Here is a 13,841-nt window from a genome sequence, read left to right on the forward strand (position 1 = left end):
CCTCTGGCCACAAATTTGGCCTTTTGTTTCTCCACAATCTCATATGTTGCTTGCTTTACCTTGTAAAGCCATCTAGAACTCAACACTGACTTGTCTGATGGTCTTGGGACCACTTCCCAAACATTGTTTCTGGTAATGGAGTCACACTCCTCAACCATGGCATCAACCCATATTGGTTGTTGCATTGCTTCCTCGAATGATTATGGCTCATTCTCTACATTCTCGCTCATCAAAGCCATGTAGCCTGTGTAATGATCTAGTGACCTCCTATGCCTATGTTGTGATGTGGGTTCTCTCACATTCTCTCTAGCATCATGCATAAATCTGTCAGCCTCTCTAGTGCGCTTCCTTCCATCTCCAGAAGTCTATGCTTGAGTGGATGCTTCCATTATTTGCTCCTCTGCATGTGGTTTCTCCACATCATCCTAAGGTTCCTCCTTTGGAGATAAGAGCTCCGCTTTTGCATGTAGCTGAAACTCCCTCTCAAGTGATCATCTCATGGCCTTCTCTTCATTGAAATTCACATCTCTACGAACCATTGTTATCCTGTTGGATGGCAGTACACATGATACTTGTGATGTGTATCAATGTACCCCACAAATATACCCAACTCAGTTGTTGGCTCTAGATTTTTCCATGCATCCTTGTTAACATGACAATATATTGATGAATCAAAGATCTTGAAGTGTGCCACATCTAGCTTCTTACCTAAAAAAGCTTCTTCTGGTGTACTCATCCCGAGAATTTGATAAGGGATTTTATTCTGCAAATAAACGATTGTGTTGCATGCTTCAGCCCACAAGTGTAATGGTAGGCCTGATCATGTAACATCGCACGTGCCACTCCCACACAACTTATGTTGTTCCTTTCATCCACCCCATTCTGTTGTGGGTTATGAGGTGTTATTAACTCTTGTCAAGTGCCTTTTGATGCATAGAAGTTCTTGAATTCATTCGACACATATTCTCCATTGTTATCGCTTCTGAGAGATTTAACTTTACTACCAGTATATTTCTAGACAAGTTCTTTAAATTCACAAAGTTTAGTGAATGTCTTATCTTTCTTCTGCATGAAGAAAATCCAACACTTATGGGAAAAATCATCAACAAATATTACATAATACCTGTGCTTGGTCATGGATGCTATTGAGAACGGTCCACACACATCTGAGTGAACTCGATCAAGGATCGCTTGTGCTCGATTGTATATATCATGAAAGGAATCTTTGGTGTACTTCTCCAATGTACACCCTTGGCATGTTTCTCTTTGCTCTAGTGTACCCTTGGGAAGTCCTGTAGAAATTTGTTGCATGATTTTCAAAGCTCCATTGTGCAAGTGACCCAATCTTCTATGCCACAACTCACAAATGTCTCAGCTTTACACCTTCTATTCTTTATTGCTCAAAGCAGTGCGGTCTTCTACATCCAATTTATAGAGGTTCTTCACCCAAACCCTGATCCGCTTCACTTATCCTGAGGCTATGTGACAAAGGAAATCTTTCACTTGCTAAATATTACATCGTAGCCATGATCCTCCAACATGGCAACTGAAACCAAATTCTTCTTCAAACCCGAAACATATATGACATATTTTAATATGAGAGGAGAACCAAAATCCCTTTGAAAGGTAATAATACCAATGTCGGTCATGTTATACCTCCCATCATCTCCCATCTCGATGTGCATCTGGAGGTCCTTATCCTCCAAGTCACTGAAGAACTCTTTGTTGACGGTTATATGGAATGAGGCTCCACTATCCAAGTACCACACACTACCCATCACCAATGTCACCATGCAAGCATTGAGGGTGAAATCAAGTTCGAATTGTGAAGCAAGAGATTCACCTGCCGCTCCTCTTGAGGGATTCTTACTAGCCTTCTTGTGTGGACACTTTGTGGCATAGTGTCCCAGCTCGTGAAAATGAAACCATTTAATCTTCGACATGTCCTTCTTCTTGTTGCCCTGACTGGAATCTGATTTGGAATAGGATGACTTCCCCTTCCCTTTCTTCACCTTTCCAGTTAAGGCACAACCCTCCTCATCATAATGCTTGGATGAGGATCCATCTCTGGTGCTCCACTGAATCTCTTCTTGTACCAAATCAGACCACAACCATTCTCTCTTTGGTAGCTTCTCCCTCCCATTAACCGAGTCTTGGTAACTGTGTCAGCTCTTGGGAAGGCCTAGAAGTGCTAAGCTCACCATATCGTCTTCAACAACTATAACATCGACACTTCCGAGCTCATCTCGACATTGGGTGAACTGGGTCAAGTACTTCGGTATTGTGTTGCCCTACTCCATATTGATCTTTTTGAGCTTTTCCTTCAGTGTCAGCTTCTTGTGGTCATTATTGTTTTGAAACATGTTTGTCAAGGCCTTCCACATTGCAAATGGAGTTTCTTTACCATGGAGGTTCGAGACAATATGATCTCAAACTTCTTCTAGGATAATCCTTATCGCGTTTGGCACACACTTTCTCCACTCCGTCAGATCCTAAGCATCAACTGGCTTCAGAATGTCTTTGTCTATGAATTCCTTAAGCTCGTTGTCTTCCAACACTACCTCCATCCTGTCCTTCCAAGTAATATAATTCGAACTACCCTCAAGGGCATATTCGAGTCTCAATGTATAGAACGACATCCTGCTAGCTCTAAAGTATGACACTGCAAATTCAATTTCTCCTACAAAAGATAAACTCATATTCTCCTCTTCTATAGTGATTTTAGCTTCGATACCATGTAAAAATTCCTTGTAGATTCAAACTGTAGATTGTAATATGCTAAAACAATTAACTTGAATCTACTCTACTCATCAGTGGAAACAATAATTGATCGATGAAATCACGAAGCATAAAGGAGAAAGAATTCAATCACGCAACACAATAATTTTTTGGGGAAAGCCACAGCTAAAAACCCCTGCTATCTGTATATTGCATTAATCAAAAAATATGAGAAGATTACAATGCTTTTCTCAAGCATGAGCAACGTCTGCACTATCTCAATCTATCTCACTACTTCACAAACAAGCTCCAACCAATACTTAGCCAAATCTACTCCCTGCCAAAATCCTATTTCCTTGTGCAGTTTCCTAGGGAATTATCCCATATTTAATTGGGAAATTCATCATCCATAACTACACAATCCATCATCGGCCTTTCTTTGATTGCATGCACCACCTATACAATTTAGATGATTATACAACTGATAGTACATTGTCCTTGAACTTCAATCCCAATTGGGTCTTTCTCTGATCTGACATGCATGAATTAATTATGGGTGAATATTCAGTGTATTGGTTGAGCAGTGCTTTTTACACCCCACTACTGCAAGTTACACCCTGCTACTGGATCTCCCACTAATTCATCCATTAGTTGGAACTAGTTTAACTGAATTTAACTCAGTTAAACTGAATTAAATAATTACAAATCAATAGAACTCAACCTAGACCCCCAAAATTTAGGAACCACTATACATGACTCTAAATAGACTCCCAACTCGAATTAACTAAGCCAACTAAGTCAAATTAACTTAGTTAACTATTACAAGTTGATATGAGAATTACAATTACAATTTAATTCAAGGAAAAAATTAAATTAGGATTTTCTTGTTGCATTTTTCAACACAGCCCACCTTGCCCTTTTAGAGACCTGCGTTTAGCAACAAGTTTCTCCTTTCTGCACCAACGTTGATCAGCAATTACTTGCTCCTTGCTAGGGGTGCGCTGATTCTAGAAATTCGGAAAAATTGAAATGGATCCCGAAGTTTCCTCTTCCAGAAGCTTCCAGAGGTTGTTTTAACCATTTATTTTGGATAAGAAGTTCAAATCCTATCTGATCCTACCTTGGATATTTCACCTCTTATCCCTTGAGCTCATCTTCCCCTCTTAAGTGGATCTCAAGCCTATATCGGTAAATGGAAAGAATTCCTAAGCTACCATCCCTCTCCTATTAATTTACAATCATCCACAACATCAAGGTTTGCTTTTGGAGACTAAGCATGCCCTCCTGTTGCTGCCTTGAATCTAAGAGAGTCATCATCTTCATGCATTAGGGTGACATTGTGGTGTGCTTTTTGACAAGGACGGACAAGTCAACTTAGGGAGATCTCTACAAGATCAACTACTATTTTTGGTTATAAATTTTCTCCTATTCATATTAATAAAAAAAAGTATATCGTTTTCCTAAGCGTTATGCTATGTTTACATTCATATATTTCAATACCTTGTAGATCCATTGAATAGAGTAATTTGATAATGCTACATGGATGTCATATATCTTTGGTTTGTGTTGATTGTATGTGCAGGTTCTAATTATATCAATTATAGTTATGATTGAAGCTTACAGGACGAGAGGAAAGTAAATCTTGCAACGAATTCCAAGTAAGCCTCTTTCCATTCTTCAATTTCTCTAAGGGAACCTTTATATTCTTTTCTTTATGTTGTTCTAGACTAATCCACTAGGTCTAGGGAAGATAACTATATCCGCAGTAGTAAATTCCGCATAACAACATTGATTCAACCCCTACCCCCTCCCACTACTATTCTATTTTCCAGCATCACCACACTCCCTAGTTCAAATGGTTTTATGAAAGTTGGTAGATCAATATTGTCACACTCTGATACTAGGCTTCGAGGGCTATAGGAAACAAGTTTTTTCAACCTTCCCACATGTTCAAGATGGAAAATAAGAACCCCAAATAGACTAAGCAATCATACTTACCCTAGAGATTTCTCTAAGAGAACCAAAAATCTTGGAAGGGTGCCTCAAAATTTTTCATTTGATAGTATCTAGCCAAATGGTTGGTAACAATTCCGTTATGTTCACTGAAAGCCATCCTAGGTTCAACAACTTCACAATGAGCCATCAAAAATGAAGCGAGCAAGATTGCCTAGAGCCACTAGGGAGAGGCCATCGCAAATCACAAAAGATAACACAAATAAGGGGAACACTGGAGTGGTAGCACCAGATTGACTGATCAAGGAGATAAACTCTACCAAACAAACGAATTCTCGCTCGCCACTTGACCCATAATGGCTTTTCCCATAAAGTAATCAATTCACTTTGCACAATAATGGCTCAATTACATGGACATATCTACTGCAAACTTAATGATACCACCACGATTCAAGTGAAGGCATGGGAGTTGAATAAAATGAATGGTTGTGCATGGATTATTAATGAGAGGTGACAAGGAGCATGTCCCCTGTGTGAGGTGATGAGGATGTAGACCTACCACTTGGATTCCATTTTAATGAACCTTAATTAATGAGTGAGATATAGGCCATTAATCAATATTTCACCCACTTAAGTGCCTTACTGTCCCATAGGTCAGCTTGAGGATTGTTAATTCTAAGGACAAAGAAGAAATCCACCTGTGAGATAGAATGAAGTGACAATAGAATGCAATGGAAAAATGAACTCAACCTGGAATTAGGAGAATTCAAGCCCAAATGTACGTGCATTGTGTTTTTTGAATTGCCAATAATGATAAGGTTATGAATATTGTGGAAGGAGAATAATGTGACCCTTGATATAGAGCATACGCTCCCACTTGGTTGTTAGAGGCCATGCTTAGAGTCCATGAAAAAGTGAATGCAATCTTTCCTCTAGGGTTGAAGAGAACCCCAACTCCCCTTGCCACCCTAGGATTCATCCTACAATTTGTATCACTAATTGTACTTCCTAGTCCTATTCACATACATTTTCATCATCTATTGGACATTAATTAAAATATATTGTTTCATATGACTTTTGGCATACTCTTTCCAAGCCCACTTCTCCCCATCATTGCCAAGATCTCCTCAAGAAGTTCTAACATGGTTTATGTTGGGTAACATTCTTGAATCAGGTCAAAAATTAAAGGATACTCATTTAGGGGATAAACTGCCTATTATGGAGGTCAAAAATTAAAGGATACTCATTTAGGGGATAAACTGCCTATTATGGAATGAATTGAAGACTTAATGTTTTATAAAGGTCATTTATCCAGTTTTGGAAGGGTTCGGGAGTATTTTCCCAGCAGACAAAAGACAACTCGATTCTATGGATGCCATCTAGAGGCTATGTGAAAATGTAACATCCGAGCCAGCTCTAGCATTATTTTTGAAGGTAAGCACTGCTATACATCTTTTATAAGTCCATTTATATTAATGTGAAAGAAACTGTGAAATTTGGTTTCAATATTTTATTTGATTTCAGATTATCCCCTTTTTCTATATACGTGTCTGTGTTTCTTCATATGAATGTATTGAATTAAAAAATCTTTCCAACATTGGTGGTTATGTATGAGAACTTCCAGTTTTTGGAAAAATAAATGTATTCATTAGTAGGCTTAATAATTAATTTATTTTCAAATTTCTTCTTTGAGACTTTGTGTTACAAATGACCAGTTAAACCTTCCTTGGCCAATAAAACAATCAAAATTAATCTTGTGGTATGTCTGACTTTCTATCTCCAAGTTTGACTTGCAAGTACTCAAGGGTTAGCAGACTATTTCCCAGGCTTTTCCCAAGTGAAATGGTCACATCTTTAATTTTTATCCTTTTTGGTGAATTGGAGATTTTGTAGAATGTAGAGTCTTGGTAAAACTCTCACTCTTTTCTGGTCAGGTTTTTTGTCAAGCCAAGTTTTATAACTATGTTTGAGATCTTCAAATAATGTTTTGATGTGATGGTCTTCTATTTGCTGAATCATGTGGCACCCCCAGATCCAGAAATAAAACAATCAATATTAATCTTGTGGTATGTCTGACTTTCTATCTCCAAGTTTGACTTGCAAGTACTTAAGGGTTAGCAGACTATTTCCCAGCTTTTCCCAAGTGAAATGGTCACATCTTTAATTTTTATCCTTTGTGGTAAAATGGAGATTTTGTAGAATGTAGAGTCTTGGTCAAACTCTCACTCTTTTCTTGTCAGGTTTTTTGTCAAGCCAAGTTTTATAACTATGTTTGAGATCTTCAAATAATGTTTTGATGTGATGATCTTCTATTTGCTGAATCATGTTGCCCCCCCAGATCCAGAACCTTTGGTTCATTTTCCTTGTATTGATGAACTAAGGATAGCTGAAACGATTTTTTTACGGATGGTGGTTTCTTGATTTTTTTACGAACACTACTGAAGTTTGTTTCATGTCCAAGTCAACTCATAGTCATCTATGAAGTGGAAACCTGCATCCCGATTTTATTGGGATAGCTGCTAAAATAATTCGAAAATTTGAAAACTTTAATTATATTAGAGATATAAGATCAAAATATCTGCCAAGTTTTGGTGCAGAGACTTGTAATTAAGCAACATGTACAATCAAAACTTGTAATTAAGCAGCATGTACAATTTTTACTTTTGAAGTACTGGAAAGTCAGATGTTCTAGCCTTTCCAAGTTATTTGGTAAATGTGGTATGTGATTTCATTATGTTGATTTTTCACCAATTTATTAAAAATTAATCCTATAGCTACCTTGTCATTTTAACTGTGCAAGTTCTTGGACTTGAAGGAACTTGTTCCCCGCATAATCTTTATCTAGATGCATTCATGTTAAAAGGAACATGTTCCACTTTCACTTTGTCAAAACTACAATCTTATTAATTCAAATGTGTGATTTAGATATTTATGCGATCTCATGTGGCATTACAATATCAACAATAAACTGTTCATTATACAATTCTTCTTGTTAACTCGTTTGGGCAAGATGGATCATTTTGATGAATGTTGAGACAATTCCAATTTTAATTAAGGTTGAGACAAATCCAACTTTCTAGGTGCACAATTTTAAATCAAATCTCTCTAAATGTACAATTCAGTTATCCTAAGCTACAGGTGGGTAATTGTACATCTGGAGAATTTCAACACTGTTGGCCAATGGCCTACTTTATCGAATTTGAGGCAGGCCCTATTTTATAATATGACTTGCATTTGTGGAAAGTTAATACCTGGCCAAGGGGCAATAGTCCAATAGACAATCACGGTACCTTATATGTTGAATTTGTTTGAAAATTATTCTAGCTTTTAAACCATGCAAAACCAATATATTAAAACATTTCTATAAAAGACGTAGGCAGCTTAGCTACTAATTACCATTTTGCATAGTAGGCAGGTACTAAGCAGCTATGTGCCTAAACCAATTGTTGATTTGAGATATCGGTATTGTAGAGAAACTTTCAATCTATCTATTTTTTGTTCAAAACTATTTTGGTGAAGTCATTGTCAAGTTACTTATAGAGAGTAATGCAATTTCTAAAAGATGAGCTCATTGGGCTAACCGAATACTGAGATGAGGGCTCAACCCACATGCAATCATTCATGACCTGACATGGTTTCGCAGATTTCAACAGAATATTTAAATTCATCAACACAGGAACAGCCAAAATATTTGCCAAATGATTCTTGGCTCAATAGAGGGTAAAACCAGTAAGCATCCGGATGGATCAGATAATGGCCTTGCACAAGGTGTACAATTTTGTTTCATCCTACATCACACATACCCATGTATCCATGTAATGAGATACCCAAAGTACTTAAAATCAAATGAATGGCCAGATGATGATGGCCTAAAATGCGGAAGGTAACCAACCTTGATCAAACAAAGAATTTGTTTTCTATTAGATATATGTGTCCAAATTAGTTATGCTTCTTTCCACCAGCCAATATACGGGATATTTGTAGACCCCTGCTGAAAGCTTGATTAAATAGCAACCGAGTCTGAAATTCTGAGACAAAAGGGAACCATGCAAGCACTGCTACAGGGGTAAAAATCACTAGGCCCATTACATATTCATATCCACGTGCAAGAGCCCTTATCGAATCCCAGAAACCAATCTTAACCACCACCGGTCTGCATGTTTGTGCTATCTGCAATTTAAAAAAAAAATAGTCGTTTAAGTTATAAATATTATGGCCCTTGTAAGCTATTCAAATCGCTATATTGTCAATATGGGTAATTTAATTAGGTACCTGTAGTAAAGCCCAACATGTTGGCATAAAGGCTACAATGCTTGCAAATAAATCTCCTACAGTCAGATGGAAGGCAGAAAATAGTGTTCCAATAGTTATGACAAATCCAAGGAATAGAAAGAGTTTGAGTAGTCTGAACATTAGCTGGAAATCTGCGCTAAACTTTTTTCGTCCCACAGACACCACCTGCAAAACAGTCCAGTCCATTTCTAAGAAATGGAAAGCACAATTTTTTCGTCCCTCTATTGGACTTAACATACAAATTATGAGTTTAATGATGAGCAATTTATATGATCTAGGAAACAACTCGGGAAGCAGGCTCTGGCCATGTGATTCAAAACCAATTTATAACAGCATTTTGATCTGAATTTGTAAGTAACTTACCTTCAATACCAGCATTACAGCCAAAATAACAAGCCATGATAGCCCATAGACCTAGAAACAAGCCATCAGCATTACAACAGCATTCAAAGAAGGTTGTTAAAGTTAATGCAAAAAAAACACCTTTGAAATGTAAATCGGTAGAACTTCTTACAATGATGTTCTTGTTTCCATTTGTTATGTTTAAATGATACACCAGGCCATATTGGTACAAAAAAAACCTGACGGCAAGAAGAGATTCTAATATTCGTCCACAGAATCCAGTATATTGAAGATGCTCATATTCCTCTTCCCACCAAGATTCCCAGCTTTTGTTTGCAGGGATGCCAATACCACCCCTATTGTTTATCCATTTGGTCCAATCTTCCCAATCTTCAACTATCTTTTGCCATTCAAAACCCGAGGGATTGAACAAGAATGGAGCAAACAACCATGTCACCACCAAAAACCACATCGAAAGTGTTATTAACAGGTAAGAGACAAAATCTTTTGCAGCAGAGCAATAAATGTTATAGACAAAGAGAAGCATCATCAGCTCCAGTCCTTTTGTGAAGTGGCTCCTCGAATAAAGCCTGTAATTCTCTGCATATTTCTCATGCCTCACCACAAAACCTCGCCCAGTGGCCCTATACTTTGCACCACCATGCAAAATTGTCCTGCCAAAATAATGAGTCTTTGTACCCAGAGAGAATGTGAAAAAGACAGAGGCAAGTTGCAGCTGCATGATAACAAAATCACTTAATGCAGACCGGAAGCCTCGTTCCAAGCCAATCTCCATAACCATTGGCAAGGCCATTAGTAGACCTATCTGAACCAGAGACTGCGATGCAAGAACTGCCTCAAGAGGAAAATTTTTTCTCATATCTGCTTGGTTAACCAGTGACTTTTCTAATCCACTCAGTACCAAATACAGCCGTCCATAAAGAAAGACATAAACAGTGAGGACAACCAGCTGCACAACCAAACGTGTTTGCTATTATATTATCAGACAAGTACATCTCTGATATATTCATTTTCGTTTTTACTAAATTTTACAGTTCACCTTATTGTTAATAGAAATTAAAAGAATGGTACCAGAAATCCACAAAACCCCGGGATAGGTCTCATTTACTTACCAAAGTACTGAAATAAAACCCAACAGTTGTGAAGTAACATGAAAGCATTCGGAATATATCAAACCGATGTCCTAAACGGTAGATATCTCGACTTAACACTTGCTCTCCATTTCCACAGGCTACCTTTGCTTCAAAAATAGAGATTTGATTTAATCCCACATCTCTGCCTTTTCCCACTTGAATATATTCATGGTGAGTAACATTGCCGCGTCTTAGGGTTGAGTTGAAGCCTGATTGCACAAATCATATAATAAGCATGTCAGGATAATTTTATATTAATGCAAGAAGAATGCAGATATGCGAATGCATAGAATCATACAACAAAGAGAGGATGGTAGAAAAGTACCAGCAAAAATGTCCTCACTTAAGTTAATCACACGAGAAGCTTTGCTCACTCCTCCTCTTGTGATGTGGAAGATCCTATCAAAGACATCAGGGTGGCCATAATGGAATCGTACCCTGCACCATTTTTGGAAATACATTTCTTTTTAAATATAGGTTGAAGGAAACATTTGAACAAGAAAATGAGGTAGCCAACTCCAGTTTGGCTTTCTTTAGCATTCTTTTCCATATGATATTAATTTAGGTTGTTGGTACCTGTCTAAACTTCACAACAATTAAATTATGTGTGTTTGGAGTTCATGAAGATGGAAGATGGAACAATAGAATGTGTACTGAATTTCAAACCATGAAATATGAAATTATCGATTTTCTTTGATTGTGAGGGATGTGATTGACAACTAATTCCATATTTCATCTTGACATGTCCAGTTGGTGGAGGTAAAAGAAATTAATATAAAAAAGAACAAAATTAAAACTAGAATATGTTAACTCCCAATATTTCCTTATCAATGGACTTCTTAAGAGATTTATGGTATGGAATTTGGATTTGAAAATGACAGATCCCAGAAAATATGCAACATTGTCCATTCTTAATCCAGTGATATTTTTGGGACAACTGTACAATTGTTCTGACGTTTTTCAAGTAATGGCCTGAGTAAATTTGCCCATGACATCATAAACAATGATTGCACATACAACAAATACCTGATTTGAAAAGGAAAAGAATCACCATAACAATACTAATCTTTTTCATCAAGTAAAAATGAGCTGATGAATGCATCTTACTTCAAAGGGCTTGCCAGTACTCGTTGACCAATTGTGACAAAACTTGTCTCTTGATTAGACATAAACCAGGCCAATGAGGATACACTGCACAGCAAAAGAATAGAAGTGTTGTGTGGTCAAATATTGAAGAAATTTTTTCATAATACATTAGTCAAAATGAAAACATGTAATTAGCACCTGCTTACAAACATTCTGGCCATCGTCACAATACCTCACCTGCCAGTAAAGATGTGTTCACGAACTCCTAAAATTGTTGGTGAGCGTACACCATGCTCCTCATGAAACTCTTCAAGTAAATTACGCATCTTCAAAGCTTCTTCTAAATAATTGTCCTACAAGAAATCAAAATCATGAAACAATGAAAATCAATATTAGTAGCTTGTTAGATAGAAATCATTAGAAATTTTGCACTTATTGAAACTTACACAAATTAACCACCTGATTCATATCAATAGTTTGCAGTGCTTCTCCACGTGTAAAAATAATGGCATGGTTCTGATTTTCTGGTTTCCCCTCACCAATTTTCGCAGGTCCTGGAAGTTTAATACGATATATTTCCTGTATTTGGGAGATTGTAAGATACCCAAAAGCTATAAAGATAATGACAAGATATTCAATTGTCAAAGTAATCTCCAGAGTCTTGTCAACCTTTAAAGTCTAAAGCCAATAAAGGTATTGTGGATGATATACCTGATCCAGATAATTAACAGCTTTAACCAAGACGGAATAATAAACCTTGCTAACTTTGTCCTTTCCCCTCTCTTCAACCTCATCAATATATGCCACACGTAACGAGGGATTGCTGAATAGAGAACATGTGCTTGAAGTTAACAGATACACCAATGACAAATTAAAGAGAGAATATATTTGGCATAACAGCAGTTACTGCATAGTGCACAGTCTAACTGGTTAACTGGTTGTCACCAATGTTGCTGGAAATTTCACTAGTTCCATACCAGCAAGTGCCCAGTTCAAATCCCTTTAGGTGAGGTGTGGTAATCTACGCCAACAAGTTTAGTATGTATTCCATTCACAAATGTGGGGAAGCATTCCTCAGGTTTCCCCATGAGATTATCCTTTGGAAAAAAATGAACAGCAGTCCCTGACTATGTTTGCAGGAAACATTATATATGATTAATATGATACATAATACATACTTAACCATAAGATTCAAAATATCAGTAGCTCGACGGTCGCCATTTTGTTTTTGGATACCATAGTCCTGGCAAGCAGCAACATAAGTGAACTTCATGTCAGCTACAGCCTCCAGCTGAGCCCATAATGACCTCTGGCTCTTCTTATCCTCCTCAGTTGGAAAGGCAACTGCCTTGTAACCTTCTAAAATCTCTGAAAGAAGTTGAAAATCAATGGTTATGCCTGGAATCTACCACATTGTGTATTTCTCTTGAAAAGTAATTCAAGGAGTGAACATCACCATTTTCAGTAGCCATATCAAGAAAAGCTTGAAGCTTTAGCGCCCTTCTATAATACATCATGCCTCGTACTGCAAAAATTCAGTTATGTGATTTACCAAAATTTAAAATCCAAATCAAGCTAATTTATAATACTTCATTGAATCAAAATTGACGAAATAAATTGGGGAAACATTAGGACACGATATTACCTGTTCTGGAAAGTGTTTGACCTCTTTGTGAAGCCCAATGGCGAAGATGAAGCACATTCTCTTCACTTCCCCATACTTCGCCTTCCCTTTTACAACTTAAACGCTCCATTAAGTTATTCCATTCATCTACTTAAAACAAGACATTATATCAATTTAATCCAGGCATAGCCAATAGTGTGAATTGCGAAATAATGTCAAATAATATAGAATAACTAGCCAAGGCATCAACAAACCTGGATAAATCTTTTGCAAATAAAAGATAATTGAAACTCCATCTTCATTTTCAAGTTCAAGATCATTTTTTGAATAAACAGTTTCCTCACTATAGTATGGAGTAAGAACACTGTAAAAATAGAAATAATGAGAATGGAAATATATCAGCAATATCACTAAATAATTTTCCGGTCTATGAGACGATCCAACACAACTTATTCTTAAATTCAATTCTAAGTGTGCAAGCATGTGTGTCAAAATTGATAATCCTCTATGTTCACTGCTCATTTACGTCTCATTATATGTTCTACAGCAAGAATTGTATGTGTGTCAAAAACACTGCACTGTGGAAGTCAAACAATGAAGTGGGTTAACTCAGTCCTCTTAAAAATACAGAACAACTTGCTGACAGTTCTAACATAAGTTCAATCCATCCA

At 37.0% G+C, this 13,841-nt stretch overlaps 1 protein-coding gene and 1 non-coding gene across 2 annotated transcripts in view; both read right to left on the reverse strand.

The window, feature by feature from the left end:
• Positions 1-8,306: 8,306 nt before the first annotated feature.
• The window catches only part of LOC149262823 (callose synthase 5-like), an 82,994-nt gene continuing 77,459 nt past the window's right edge, over positions 8,307-13,841 (reverse strand). The window contains exons 30-43 of the mRNA XM_089425310.1: positions 13,425-13,534; positions 13,192-13,317; positions 13,003-13,071; positions 12,725-12,914; positions 12,258-12,369; positions 12,006-12,125; positions 11,784-11,899; positions 11,568-11,651; positions 10,786-10,898; positions 10,440-10,669; positions 9,479-10,276; positions 9,328-9,378; positions 8,944-9,129; positions 8,307-8,841 (exon numbers count right to left, since the gene is read on the reverse strand). Coding sequence (XP_089281436.1) covers positions 8,611-8,841; positions 8,944-9,129; positions 9,328-9,378; positions 9,479-10,276; positions 10,440-10,669; positions 10,786-10,898; positions 11,568-11,651; positions 11,784-11,899; positions 12,006-12,125; positions 12,258-12,369; positions 12,725-12,914; positions 13,003-13,071; positions 13,192-13,317; positions 13,425-13,534 — 2,536 coding nt within the window. The 3' untranslated portion in view covers positions 8,307-8,610. The remainder of the gene's footprint in view (positions 8,842-8,943; positions 9,130-9,327; positions 9,379-9,478; positions 10,277-10,439; positions 10,670-10,785; positions 10,899-11,567; positions 11,652-11,783; positions 11,900-12,005; positions 12,126-12,257; positions 12,370-12,724; positions 12,915-13,002; positions 13,072-13,191; positions 13,318-13,424; positions 13,535-13,841) is intronic.
• LOC149262824 (small nucleolar RNA J33) lies at positions 12,997-13,074 on the reverse strand. Its single transcript, XR_016261407.1, has one exon. It is a non-coding gene; the product is annotated as a small nucleolar RNA J33 (small nucleolar RNA).

This window comes from Pinus tabuliformis, chromosome 6, assembly GCF_031772625.1.
Source record: "Pinus tabuliformis cultivar Carrire ecotype Pingquan chromosome 6, CPIR1, whole genome shotgun sequence".
NCBI classification, from domain to species: domain Eukaryota; kingdom Viridiplantae; phylum Streptophyta; class Pinopsida; order Pinales; family Pinaceae; genus Pinus; species Pinus tabuliformis.